Genomic DNA, 14,332 nt, shown 5'->3' with positions numbered 1-14,332 from the left:
TATATTGGGGCAAATGTATAATTATATTGGGGCAAATGTATAATTATATTGGGGCAAATGTATAATTATATTGGGGCAAATGTTATAGCAGATAGCTTGAAAGTTAGCTCATTAAAAAGAGAGATTAAACAGTCTTAAGCATATTGATGTAGCAAACACATAATGTTTATAAGTAATATGTCAGTGATATATACATTCAAAATTATCTCAAAGAATAGAGCAAAATATTAGATTAGAACAACAGAACAGCTATTCTGAGCTTTTGTTCAAAATGCAACATCACTCACCCGTCTCCTTCCATACTGCTTATAGAGCACTCCTGATAGAGTAAAGGCCCATAGCCAAGGGCTTAGTTATTATTTCCTAATTGATTTTTTTTACCTTTTCTCTGTATCTCCTGGACTTGTATATCTCTCCACTCAGCCTATTCTCTCTTACTTTTCAATTTCCAATTCCCTTCCTTGTTCTTAACAGAGAATTCAAGCTGTAAAATCCGTCAGGATATCCCCTCGTCCTCCAAAAGGTGATTCATATACATGACCAGCTACACACAGTTTGATATATATTCTGCCCCCAAATAATTTATTTGTGAGAGTTATATCCTCCTTTTCAACCAATTTTCATCTTCAGTTTTATCCCAAGAAATTCTGCTTTGTCAAGGTACTTTTCCATTCCCCTGCCCCCATGTAGGCAGTCACAATTATTCAGAGCTGGGATCATAATGCATCTGCTGTTGTAAGTTCAAGACCAACAAAATGTTTCCTTTAAGAGCACCATTTCTCAATTCCTCTGTTTCTTCTTGCTGGGAGTTCTAGCTTAAGAAGATTTTTGCTTACTTTATGTTGATGTTCGTGTGTCTAAAGCCAAACCAAAAAGCTTAGGAAATTTGGCTTCAAAAGAATTGAGAAAAATCTGTTTGATGTTTATAGGTGAGAAATACTTCAACCCTCTGGAAATATCCCCAAAGGAATGTGCACTTCTTCGTGTTTAAAAATCCTATGGTGTTTCACTGAGAGGCGGCAGAATTGCTGAAGTGCACCTTGCACTCTCTTTTGCAGGATACCTATTGAACTAATTCTAATTGAGGTATCAAGAATTTTAACTTGAATCATTTTATTCTCAGTGCTGTTTCTTCCCCTACTTAAGTTTTTTTTTAACCTAAGGGTATATGACAGTGCAATCTAATGCATGTCTATTCAGATGTAAGCCCTACTGAATCTAATAGTGTTTAGGGGCCAATTCTAAATCCTCTTAACCTGGGAATAATACAATGGCCACTTACAAATCACACACACACACACACACATTACCAACAAAAAATGGATGCAGGTTTCATGTAGTCTGCATATATTAATTTGTGTATACATTAATTTATAGGAATAAATTCTAGGTATCTTAGTTAAAATTAGTTCAATATAATTAAATGCCAAAGCCATAATGATCAATACCACAGTATTGCCAACTAATGTGTATGGTTCTGAAAGCATGACATTAGAAAAGATGACAGGAAGAGAGATGTGGTGCTGAAGGCGAGCTCTATGGTACCAGAGTCTGCCAAAAATTCAAATAAGGGAGCATGTCTACACCAGCTGCTTAATCTGGAGAACAGTCTGGAGCATTATGCCCTGGACTGGCCCCAGACTGACATGATGGCAGTCACACACACTGGGCTGAATTTGGTGTGACGCCATGTTATTATGCACACAAATCAGCTGGGCTGACACTGCCTCAGCCCCACTGTCCTGTCTCTTGTTTTCAGAGCTATCACCGTTGCTTTGATTGCAGGCAGGAGCACAGAAATTGCCTCTTAGACATGTGATCAACAGGAAGGAAGCATGCCCAATGGTAAGGGCTTATGGGAGTCGTAGCCCAAAACATTTGGAGGGCCAAAGGTTTCTCCACTTCAGATCTAAGTCACTTAATGGAATACAGTTAGCCCTCCATATCCACAAATTCTTTATCTACAGATTCAACCATCCATGGCTTGAAATATATTTAATATATATATAAATTCCAAAAAGCAAACATTGCTTTTACTATTTTATGTAAGGGACACCATTTTACTATGCCATTGTATTTAATGGGACCTGAGCATCCACAGATTTTGGTACCAAACCTCAGCGGATGCCAAAAGCCCACTGTATAATGTTCTTTCTCAGTAAAAGTAATTTGTCCATGGAAGAAGAGTAACTTCATTTGTCTAAGAAGAATATGAAAATGGATGATATGGCAACGGCCCAACTCATTGTCAGTATGTTGTCAATATATACTATATAATAGCACCCTGTATAAACTGGTTTCTGATAAGGGAAAGCTACCCCTCTGCTCACAGTCACTCCTTTCACTTCCTGAAAGGAAATGTTATTAAAAATGACATAATTCTCCCTTATAGCTACAGTATTTACTATGTGCCAGTGGATACCGCACACATAGAAGGCCACTTGGTTGTTGCTGCATTATTGTTATGTGCCTTCAAGTAGATTCTTATTTATGGCAACCTATCCGATGGTTTTCTTTGCACGATAACTTCAGAAGAAGTTTGTTATTGCTTTTCTCTAAGGTTGAAGCACTTAGTGGGCTTCCATGGCTGAATGAAGATTCAAGCCATGGTCTCCTAGTCCAACACTCAAACCATTACTGTACATTGTATTGGATCTTGGGGCTAGTTTATACCTTTGAACATCCATGTGTTTCATCTTAAGTGTTCTTGGTTACAGCTGCCACTTGTTGGCAGTATTTCACATGAAAGCAGCAATACAACTCTCTTCTCTCATTTACTTTGGGGGAGTAGAAAAATGTCTGAATAAGAAGGGGGTATAATGGTTGTACGATAATGTGGGAACTGGAAATTTGAAGATAGTGATGTATGTACACATTTTGTACAGATGGGAGCGGCTTCCAACTGCTCTGGGACGTGGCATTTACATGACACACACCCCCAGAGTGCCCTGAAGCCATCCCAGAGCTTCACTGAGGCTGCCTAAAGGCGGCTCAAAACCAGCCCCACAAGGAATGGATTTTCCCCACTCCTATTTGGAGCCACAGAGGAGATGTCCTCAGGGCCTTGGCATGGGTTTGCTGTGGCCCCAAAGCAATTGGGCTTGGAGTGCTGCTCCTTCCTGCCCATCTGCTTCGCCACAAAATTATGTTGCTGTAATCAAAAAGTATCACTTGCTGAGGTAGCCTGGAATCTGAAAGGAAGTCACTTGTTGTGTTTCCCAGGGCCCACATACCAAAAAAGAATGGCCTCTGCCTACATCAGTGGTTCTCAACCTTCCTAATACTGCAGCCTTTCAATACAGTTCCTTATGTTGTGGTGACCCCCAACCATAAAATGATTTTCGTCTCGGTTCCCAAGATCATCATAAATATGTTTCCTGATGGTTTTAGATGACCTTGTGAAAGGTTCATTTGACCCCCAAAGGGGTTGCAATCCACAGGTTGAGATCCGCTGGCCTACATGGATATCCCTTCATACCACATTAACTGAAAACAACAACAACTTCTTGACAAAATGTAGGCTTATGACTCTTAACATCATCTTATCTTTCTTTCATCTGTATCTTTTTAACCCCTTTGTCTGATGAACAAGTCAGTGGAGCTTTGAAAGCTTGCATCATGTATTTTGCGCATTTTGGTTGATCGCTGTTTTGTAGATTCTGAGTGTTATTTTACTTTGCTGTATGACCAACATGGCTACCCCTGGATATGTTTGTTGATCTTCTGTTGCCCTTCAGTCAATTGCATAGAAAAACATCCTGGTAGTATGGACCTCACTATCCCAAAGTTTGGGACAATCGATCCAAGAGAATTGGCCTAAAAATTAACCCATATTGTAACGCTCCTAGAAAAAAAATTGTGGGAATTGGGTGTTTGATTCTTTGTGACTCCTTCCACTCTTCCAGATTGAATGATATCATTCCTTGATTCATTTTTGCGGAGTTCTGTGAAAATAGAATAGTCAAGAGAGGAAAGCTGGCATTGTAGCCACTGTAGGAAAACTCCTTATTGTTCCACTAGAATTAGTCATTGGAAAAGACAGGGCAATCATTAGGATCAGATTCCCTACTGGCTTCTAGTTGTGGAGTGAATGGGCAAGGTTCACAAACCAGTTTGTGGATACAGTTATTTGTGCAGGTGTACTCTGACAGAGCTGTTTCAGAAACCCAAACTGGATTTTAATACTGTTGACACCAACCTATGATTTCAAGTGGTGATGTGCTTCCCATATGTTGATGTACACACTGGCACATAGCTTTACGTCACCTTTTTTCCCTTAGAAAAATTATGGAAGTTCCTGACAGAAGCAGACAAGTTGATCCACTTACTAAAGGTTTTGTGAATCTTTAAGAACACGTAAATCTAAATTATCCTTATATTTTCTCTTTTACTCATCATTTTTGTCAGGGACCTGTTACTTGTCTGATGCTTAATGGTCTCTCAAAGACAGTTCTGGAAAGAGGCATTTGGAAAGAGCTTAGACCGGTGAAAAAATTGCACACAACAGGGTCATTCCTGCTTTATTTTGGCAATTTTCAACCTTTACAACTTCCTGTAATACTGAGAGAATTCAAGATTTTTAAACAATAAATTGATTAATTAGTTTAGAACAAGATTTTCAAAATGAAACATTTTAATCAGCTATGAGCCTGGTTAAAAAAAAATGCATTTCAAGAAGCTGGAAATGTAATGGGTTTTCTCTGCTATGCCACCTGCTGGTGCAAAAAGATGGAGGTGAAGATAAATGCTGCTTCTGTCAGCAGTGCCCTTCTCCATAGGGCAAGCAGGCGTGTCTCTACATAGAATAATAAATGGACAAAAACCTAACATCAAAATAGAAACTTTTGTAAAAAAAATGCCTAGTGGGACAATATTTTCATCTCCCAGGATATTAGTGATCTTAAGGTTGCTGTTGTGGAGCAAAGAACAGTAAAAAAGATTGGAGGGAGAAGGGAGGCAGGGAACAGTAACTGCTGAGTTACAATTCATTAGGAAGCTCCAGTTTATCATTAAGAGTTTTGAATCAGGAAAATTGAATATTTCTACTAAGTGGCTTACTTAGGACCAGGATGACCATGTTATCAGCTATGGTTCTGTGAGCAGCCAATTTTTAATGGCATAATTCTCACTTTCAATATTTTCTGCACTGAATTGCCCCTTGATTCTTCTATCTACAGTCCTGTCACCCAACCTTTTGTACTGTTTATATATCTGAAATGTCAGATAATTCTTCAAGCAACTCATGATGTAAGCTCATGTTCTGCTGTGTTAGCTTTTAAATTGCCACAGAACCTTTTGTTGTTTTTACCAAGGAGAAAGTCTGTGAAAGTAGAAAAGCATCAAGTTCCCTTTGAATCAAGGTCAATCGAATATTGTCCAGTTAAGACAGCTTGACCCTCTATCATCTTTACAATTGAATATCAACTTCAGACTTGGCACATATGAATCAGTTCGAGGTTCTGAGTCAGTGGCCAATATCTACAAAAGCTTAGTCTTTAAAATGCTGCAAGACTGTGGTTTTTGCCACAACAAATTAACACAGCTACCTCTGTGGACATTAAGAACTATTCAAATACTTGCACAATTGATACATTTTTTTCACCAGACCACACTGCTTATGAATAAGGTAGATATTCATACGCAGCATAATAAGCAGGTGGGGATACTATATACTTGCACATAAAAATCCACGACAAACGTAAAAATTCCCTCCAAGTATCATAGCAGTGAAAAAGTTTCTAATCGGGTTATCTATGTATTAGCAGAGAGGTTTAAAAAAGATACACAGGGGAACATTCAAACACATGATTCATCCACCTGCAGTGATGCAGTCTAGGGATGTATTAATTAGGTTATGTACAGTCCAGGCCATGTGAGTGTCTTCCACCATAAATCCATTCTGTCCTTTAAAACAGGCATGTAAACCAATGTTTATTTTCATATGCAACTTTCTATAACATATATATTTTGTACACCTTTCCCTAATACACCCATTTTTATGCAGTTTTTGAATTGCAGGCCTCGAAGATGTACAGCATTTGAAGAAGAACATGCTGTTTTGTACATATTACCCTATCTCCCCCCCCCAGTTGCTAAAAAATGGGGACTAAACGATATTATACAGCATTCTTATCAATGTCTATATTACCAACACAGGACTCCACTATCTGACATAGGTACAGATTCAAACTATATTTAATACAGTATTAATATCATCTTTTAAACCAGTCTGGTATGGTGTGTGTTATTGAGTGCTGTGCATTCATTACTGAAGTCAGGTATCACTTAAAGGTGACCTAGTTTTCAAGGAAGTAGTCATGTTAGTCTCTTTTAGCATAAAATAAGAGGAAGGAAGGGAGGGGGGAATGTGGCAGCACTTTTAAAACTATTGGTTTTTATTTTCATGCAACAATAAAAAACAGTCTTAAGGGCGCTGCTATATTTTTCCCCTCACCCCTTTCTCCTTTTTAAGGGTGGCTGGATGTCTATTTAATCTTTAATTAGCATCACCATAACAGAATAGCTTATTATGACCATGGACTATGTCTGAACTATTAGACTTCAATCTCATTCTAATCATGAAAACATCATACAGGAGAGATTAGAATTTTGTTACTGAGAAGAACTGCAAAATATTGAGGAACTATTGCTTGGTTCATGCTTTTTCTAACAGTTAAATGTAAAAGTGTCCATTAGGGATACATCTACAATGTAGAAATGTAGTTTAACACTAGTTTTAATTGCCATGGCTCTATCCTACAAAATCCCAGGATCTGTAGTTTTGTGAGCACCAGCACTCTTTGGCAGAGAAGGCTAAAGACCTTGCAAAACTACAAATCCCAGGATTCCATAGGATGGGCCTACAGCACTTAAAATTGTGTCAAATTGCATAATTTCTACAGTGTAGATGTTCCCTAGGATATCATATAGTGATCCGTATGGTACAGATTAAGTGTAACAAAAATGAATGCTATTAATTATTCTCTGTGTATCAAAACTTTGACTTCCTGATCAACTTATTTTTAACCATGCCGGAGAATCTACATGGCAAACATATAAAGTCTGTAGATTTTTCAGGCTGAATAAAAGATAAGTCCAATTATAGTTGCTTACTTCAGATGTGGCTTTATTACTACATAATATCAACATACTAATCCAATATTATATTCACCTAGAACTAAATTAGCAAAGTAAACATCAACACCTCCATAAAAATGCCATCCTGTTCTCTTCCCAAAGTCTGAATGGATTAATAATGATGAATTAATGTTACTTCTGCCAAGAACCACAGATGGGAAAAGGGTGTATACAATTTTCAATTAATCTATTAGGGGATTTTGTAGCTTCCTCTGGAAAGGCAAGTTCAAATAACAGAAGACAGTTATGTGACCCACTCAAGATTAGAGTGCTATTCTGTTCTTTCCAGTTACACCATTTTGGTCTGTTGCTTAAACTGATGGAAGTTCTTTGTGGTACGTAGTGTGAAGTGTAACTATGGTGCAGGATGGGAAAGCCTGAACAAAATAAGGATTGACCAGTGATGCAATCCTGAACATGTTTTCTCAGAAATAAACTCCATTGAATTGAGCAGGGATATCTTCTCCTTCAGTATCACAGTGCAGGGAGAGTTGACATTGTTTCCTCCCCACAGTCCTAATCCTAATGTACATCTTTAATGAAATGTGGAATTTGGTCCTTACTGCCAATATGCATGTCTAGAAATGTATTTGTTGAAAGGCCCAACATTTGGTAGGGTCATGAATTGATGAGGCAAAGTCTTATCCTTCTGCTTTCTCCTCTTATAATGCAACCATTCAATTTCCAGCCATTGTCTTGAGAGGACACAAAATGCAACAGCACATTGTTTATATGTAATCTGAACTCCTTTTCAATAGAAAAATATTCATTAAGGCACAAACTATCAATAAAATGGTACCACTTTGTTATACACAGCCCATTTACGATTTCATGCAAAGACTAATGTTATTATATCCCAAATGCTTTTGCCCTGAGGTCCAATAATGTTGTTTTTAAAATGATCAGTGGTGAGTTGGGGGGGGAAAGGACCCATGCCATGCATTAACAGTGAATGCCTGCAGTCATATGTTGTTTTTGGTAGAAGCATCACAGTAAGTGGAAACTCTATGCCAGCCTTCCCTAGCCTGAGAAGTACACTCCTAGCTATATCAAACTACGACTACCTCTATCTCTAGCCAAAAGGTTGATAGGAATTGTATTACAACAACTACAGGGCTTTCAGACTGAGGCTGCATCTGCACTGCAGAATTGATTCAGTGTGACATCACTTTAACTGTCATGGCTCAGTGCTACAGAATCCTGGGATCTGTAGTTTGTTGTGGCACCAGAGCTCTCTGACAGAGAAGGCAAAACATATCACCAAACTACAAATCCTAGAATCCCATAGCATTGAGCCATGGAAGTTAAAGCAGTGTTGAACTGCATTATGTCTGAGGTGCAGATGCATCTGTGTAATGTTGATCAATGCAATGGGCTTCTACAAAAATATATTTCTCCACAAAGTCTTAAATTTCCCTATTCTTCCCCCCAAAGCCTTCTTTAAAGGCTTAGGACCTCTGAAGACACCTTTCCCCACTTCTTCCTCTGAGGATGAAAACCTGACATCCCAACAGAATTCTGAGCTTGATATAACAAGAACATTTCCAGGCTTTCCTCTGGTGTCAGCAAACATTTCTCACAATTTCTTGGAAGCAAAGGGAATAGATGTCACATTGGGAGGTCCATGATTTCCCAGTGCTTAAATGTGATAAAAGTAACAGGGGTGGTAAGAAAAGTGAGACTACAGCCACAGACAAAAGCATAAATCTATGGATATTTGGATATGTTTTACTGATTGGGAAAATATAAACAGTTAAAATCAGGAAAATAAAATGGGGAGAGAATGCTACTCTCCTACTTCCATTCTACCAGCACTGCAGCCCTTCTCATTCATCACTTCGCCATGGTAGTTTACAACCTTGAAAAATTAGATGGGAGTTCTAATCCCAGAGAGAACCAATGTGGTATCATGGTTAGAATGTTGGTCTAGGACTGGTAAGGTCCAAGTTCAAATCCACACTCAGCCATAAAGCTAAATGGGTGACTTTCGACTAGTCACTGTCTGTCTTCCTAATGTAACACTGCAGGGTTATTGTGAGAATAAAATCTAGGGTAGGGAGGGATATCCTGCCTTGAACTTTATGAAGAACAGGTGGAGTATGCATGGAATAAATAAATAATGTAATGTATAGTTTGGTCTTTATCTCTCCAACAGTCTATTCACCGCAGCCACAGCCATATAGGTTTACCTGGCTTTTTGGCCAGGATATATAGGTGATATAATATTCACTGATAATATTCAGTTTCCATCCACTGGCTGCAGTTCCTTCCAGGCTCAGTGATACCACCTTGTTTACTTCTGAGGGCTGACACTCTACTTTGGAAACATTTGCTAACCTGATGTCCTATAGCTGGGCTATAGACCTCAAACATAACATTTCATCACAAACAATTGTGGCAGGTAAAGATATTGCTTTTTTATAATGAAGGGACATTAAATAGCCTTACCCCCATGCCTCTCAATTTTCCAATTCATACATGAAAAACAAGCTATCGATTCTCTCTTATGCCTCTTCCACCAGAGGGCAACAGTGCCCTTACCTTCTGTTACCAACTTGTTAAAACCACCATCACCACCATACTCTTAAATTTCATTACCTTGTGCTCCTTGACTGTAAAACAGCCGATAAGCAGAATCAACATCTAACAGGTAGTCCATCTTGAAAGGACTATCCATTTTGGAGGACTTTTGTTGTCAATTTCCCCTGGTTTCTCAAAGTGATGTAGTCAACTTCCTGGGGGGAAAAAAGAAGAGATAGGTGTGAGAAATCCAAAATATTAAATATGTTAAAAGTTATAAAGTCACTGTATGCAAAGGGATTTTTGTAGCATCTTTGAGGCTGAGTAAAAGAAGGTTTCATAGACTTGGGGTGCACAATAATGCAGAAATAATTCAGTTTAACACTACTTTAAGTGCTGTAGCTCCATCCTATGGAATCCTGGGGTTTGTAGTTTTACAAGGTCTTTAGAGGGCGAGTGCCTCAATAAAATACAAATTACAGGATTCTGTAGGATAGAGCCATGACAGTTAAAGTTATGTCAGACTGCATTATTTCTATTTCTATTCTGCATGTATATGAAAGCTTATGCTACAACTTCTTTTGCACAGTTAGCATCAAAGATGCTACAAGATCCCTTTATATACTGATATCCCAGACTAACAGATATGTCTCTGCATTCTAAGCCCCTGTAATTTTTGTGGTAGGTGGTAGGAATCCTGCATCTAATTCTCCTAAACCCAGTTTCTTTCACAAACACATGCACACAATTTTGTGTTTTGGCATTTTTGTTTAGGACCTTAACACCCTAAAGGCACTACATCCCATGTGATCATGGAAGCTAAGCAGGGTCATCCCTTCTTAGTACTTGGATGAGAGACCTCCAATGAATAACAGGTGCTGTAGGCTATATTTCAGAGAATGGAACTGGCAAAGCCACCTCTGAGTATTCCTTGCCTAAGAATATCCTATGAAATTCATGGCATTGCCATAAGTTGAAAAGTGAGGCACACACAGAGACACATACACATTTTTGTTTATCTGACAATGAACACCTGTCACCACCTGTTGCATCCTACATTCTGAAACCTGTAGACCCGTGACAGTATTATGCTCATAATACTAGAATCCTAAGCAACTAGTGATCTCTAGGCAATACTGCAATACAAATGCAAGCAAATGACAGCTGTATGAAGCATTCTTTCCGCCTCGTTCTAACCATATTAGATTTATTTTGTGCTAGAGATGAGTCAATTCAGATCCTTTCCCACACCATCTCCCCCAAGTCTTGAAATGTGAAGGATCAAAATGACTTCATATTGCCAGCTTTTAAAACACTGTAGAAAGTGATTATCGTTGCCAAAGGTTTTTATTTAAGCTCCCTTTGCCAAGTACCCTGAATTACACTACAGGAAAGCTGCAGTGCAGTCTGGCATGTAATGTTGCTTCCACAATATTCAGCTGTTACATTTGTCATCACTGGTCCCCAATCTGTCTTAACTTCTACTGATCCCCAAATTTTCTTTCCCTTCAAGATAGTTTTAGTTTATGTTTAGAACGCAGCATGCAATAAACATTATAAACAAATGTGGATTTTACTGCAAGCTTAGAATTATAGAATCATAGAACTGGAAGGGACTGCAGTGGTCATCTATTCCAACCTCAGCTATACACAACCAGAACACTCCAAAAGGTGGCCATCCAGCCTTCACAGCACTGAAAAATCAAAGAACTAATTAAAAACTTCTACTTTGCTTCTTTTTAAAGGAACATCTTTCCCTAAGTATTTTCTTTCAGCATTTTATTTTACATGGACCCATTAAAGCATTTAATGAAAGACTCAAGGAGTCCCTCTCTTGTTAGCTGGCATTACAATCTCCCAAAGCACAGACATCCAATTTCTCTTGGTGAGACCATTTTGATATTTGTAAGCTGATAAGATTCAGAAAACTTCTGCATTCTTCTGGGTGCTTTTTTTCCCTTTTTGGCAGCATCTACAGAACACAGAATAATACTTACTGCAAAAGTATGTATCAAGAGACGTCCGCCAGTGGCAAAAGGTCTTGTTTCCAGTAAAAGTTCTTTTGATCTGGCTAGATGTCCCCCAGTGTAAGCAAATAATTTTGATTCCTTGATTGAAACTCCGATGAATAATGTATAACATCGACTGGACTTCTTTTATCTGATACCAGCATGGCCAAGAGATGTTACCAAGCAACCGAAGGTGACACTTCCTTCTTCTCTACACCCACTCACCCTCTTTTCAAGATAAGTAGACCACCAGCTCTCCCTTGTATTCAGGCTTCCCTAGGGAAATCTTTCTAAAAAGCATATTCTATTTATTTGTTCCAAAAATTGCTTTTACTCCCTGTTCCATTCCTGGTCTGTTCTTGCTTTTGTCCCAAAAAATATATTATTGCTGCAATGCTTAACTCATACAGTATTACTTTCTCTTGCCTAATTGTTTGCTTTCACCTTCCTGCACCCCCTCCCTCCAACAAGGTGGCACACAAGTAATGGAACTAAAAAGTTAACCTGTATTTCAGTTAAAGCAAAGTAATGAATAACAAAATGAAATGCTTCTGTAACCAGCTCTGTCTTATCAAGTGCAACTATGGGTTGGCTTATCTCTTCTCTCTCTCTTTCTCTGTTCTGTAATATCATGCATAAAGGTATGCACTTAATGTTTTAGCAATGCAGAGTGAGCTTTCTCACACACTTACAAAATATTCATCTAGATTGTGGAAGTAGAGAGAAAAAAAGGTCTGCCACAGCATACTTACAGGTAATCTCTGCAAGATAAAAGGTATCTCATTAAACTTTTCTAATAGATGCATTCAAATAAAGTTTAGGAGAATCGATACATATTAAAATATCTACACACACACATACATCTTTGTTTACAGGAGAACGGTACTTACCAAAATCACAGCCCCTTTTGCATCCCTCTGTATCTTGTGAAATACAGCTAAACAGTGTTTTAAAATGCTGCTAAATCCCAGCAAGCCAATTCTACTTCTCACTTTGATCTTTAAATATAGGGTTGGGGTGAAAAATGGTAACCAGCTAGCTGTTTACAATGATGACTGTGAACCCCCTTTCCACCAATGTGAGAGGAGCCCCCTTTTTCCAGAATACATTTGATGGCTAATTAAAGAAGGTGGAGGAAGAGAAGCTTTATTTTACTGGCTTAGCTGCTCCCTTCCTGCTACCCCCTCAATTTCATTTGGATTAAAAATTATTCCTCTGTCTCTTCCACTGCTCTGTAAAAGGTGTAGAGCATTTTCTAATCATGGCAAAAATGTGCTGGGTGGTTTGAAACAGCAATCTCACTTCTCTTCTGAGCCAGAAAACAGGGTGAGTAATTATAATTGGTAGTTATTTTCTAGAATGAAATACAGTCTCTCTCTCTCTCTCTCTCCATTGCAGTCCCCCCCTCCCATGGAAGTGCATGGCAACACAATTGCTCAGGAAAAGCGTCAATCATGGGAGATGGTGGGGAGATCCAAACCAAGTGCAACTGTTGTGATCATCTCTTATTTTAAGAATCTACCCGCAAAAGGGAACTGCAACCAACACTTGAATAGGTAATACGTAAAATATGTAAAAGTCAAAATGCATTACCATTTCCCATGGCTTCATTTTCTCCCTGGCTACTAGCCCCAAGTCTCTAAACTTTGTCTTTCTCCTACAAAAGTAGCCCTCCATTCTTAGGCCCAGTGTGAGTTTTTCCTTCTTGGCCACTTCTTCCTAAAATTCCTAGTCTCTTCCATCACTCTCTGGTCTCTCTCTCTCTTGCCACCTGCAACCAAATGTGTGCTTTATTACATACAGTACATTTAATACAACATCAATAAATGTGTTTCTCAGGCTACCGCTTACTTTTCTTTCCTTCTTCCTCTGGGAGCTATCCTACCTTCTTGGCCCTTTGATTATTCAGTTGCTCAGGCATCAAACCTCTCACCATTGTCTGCTTTCCTGTCAATTGCACACTGCTTTTCCTGTCTTCAGGTTCTTAAGTGATGCTCCAGCCAAACTAATTTGTCACTCCTTTCATGGATGCTGCTGTGTTTGGCTACACATGCGCCACACTGCTTGAACTGGCATGGGATTTTTGCCTTTGTCAAGCCAATATTTCTGACAGAAGGTTAGAATGTTAGTGAATGTGCTACAAAAAATGACACTGCAGTTAATATGCCCCCATAACATGGGCAATTCCAACAGTGTTTTTAATCTATGTATTTATTTTATATTTTTCTTGTTCAAATAATAAACCTACACGTCCTATTATAACTTCCCTTTGAAAATTTTCTCTGTTTTAAAAAAGTTATTTATTTTGTGATCTGGGGAAAGTTGTTCAGTTCAAAGCCCCCGAGGATATGCATTTGGGTACTTCAAAAATTTGAGTATAAATTCAACCTAGACAATGAAAAATTGAAAAAAAAGAGTCCCCAAACATTTGATCACAATGGAGATTGCAGACAAGAGATTAGAAGAAGACTAAGAATGGGAAGGGCACTTGTGAAAGAACTGGACAACATCCTAAAGTGTAAAGATATGCAACTGAACACTAAAGTTAGAATAGTCCAAGCCATTGTATTCTCCATCATCACATATGAATGCAAGAGCTGGACAGTGAAGAAAGTGGATAAGAGGAAAAAGAATTCTTTTCAGATGTGGTGCTGAGGATACCATGG

The 14,332-nt window shown here is 38.5% G+C and overlaps 1 protein-coding gene across 3 annotated transcripts in view; it reads right to left on the bottom strand.

Annotated features, from left to right (window-relative positions):
- Positions 1-12,941, bottom strand: part of PHACTR1 (phosphatase and actin regulator 1) — a 386,579-nt gene extending 373,638 nt beyond the window's left edge. The window contains exons 1-2 of one of the 3 annotated variants that reach the window (XM_042461661.1): positions 12,557-12,941; positions 9,736-9,872 (exon numbers count right to left, since the gene is read on the bottom strand). In XM_042461661.1, the coding sequence (XP_042317595.1) occupies positions 9,736-9,814 (79 nt within the window). In that variant the 5' untranslated portion in view covers positions 9,815-9,872; positions 12,557-12,941. Of the gene's footprint in view, positions 1-9,735; positions 9,873-11,654; positions 12,153-12,556 lie in introns of those variants that run through there. The other 2 variants (XM_042461660.1, XM_042461662.1) reach the window with 2 other exon arrangements.
- Between the last annotated feature and the right edge of the window lie 1,391 nt (positions 12,942-14,332).

The sequence above is a fragment of the Sceloporus undulatus genome, chromosome 4, assembly GCF_019175285.1.
Source record: "Sceloporus undulatus isolate JIND9_A2432 ecotype Alabama chromosome 4, SceUnd_v1.1, whole genome shotgun sequence".
NCBI classification, from domain to species: domain Eukaryota; kingdom Metazoa; phylum Chordata; class Lepidosauria; order Squamata; family Phrynosomatidae; genus Sceloporus; species Sceloporus undulatus.
The sequence above is the reverse complement of the archived record's forward strand: the minus strand, read 5'-3'. Positions and strand labels throughout refer to the sequence as shown.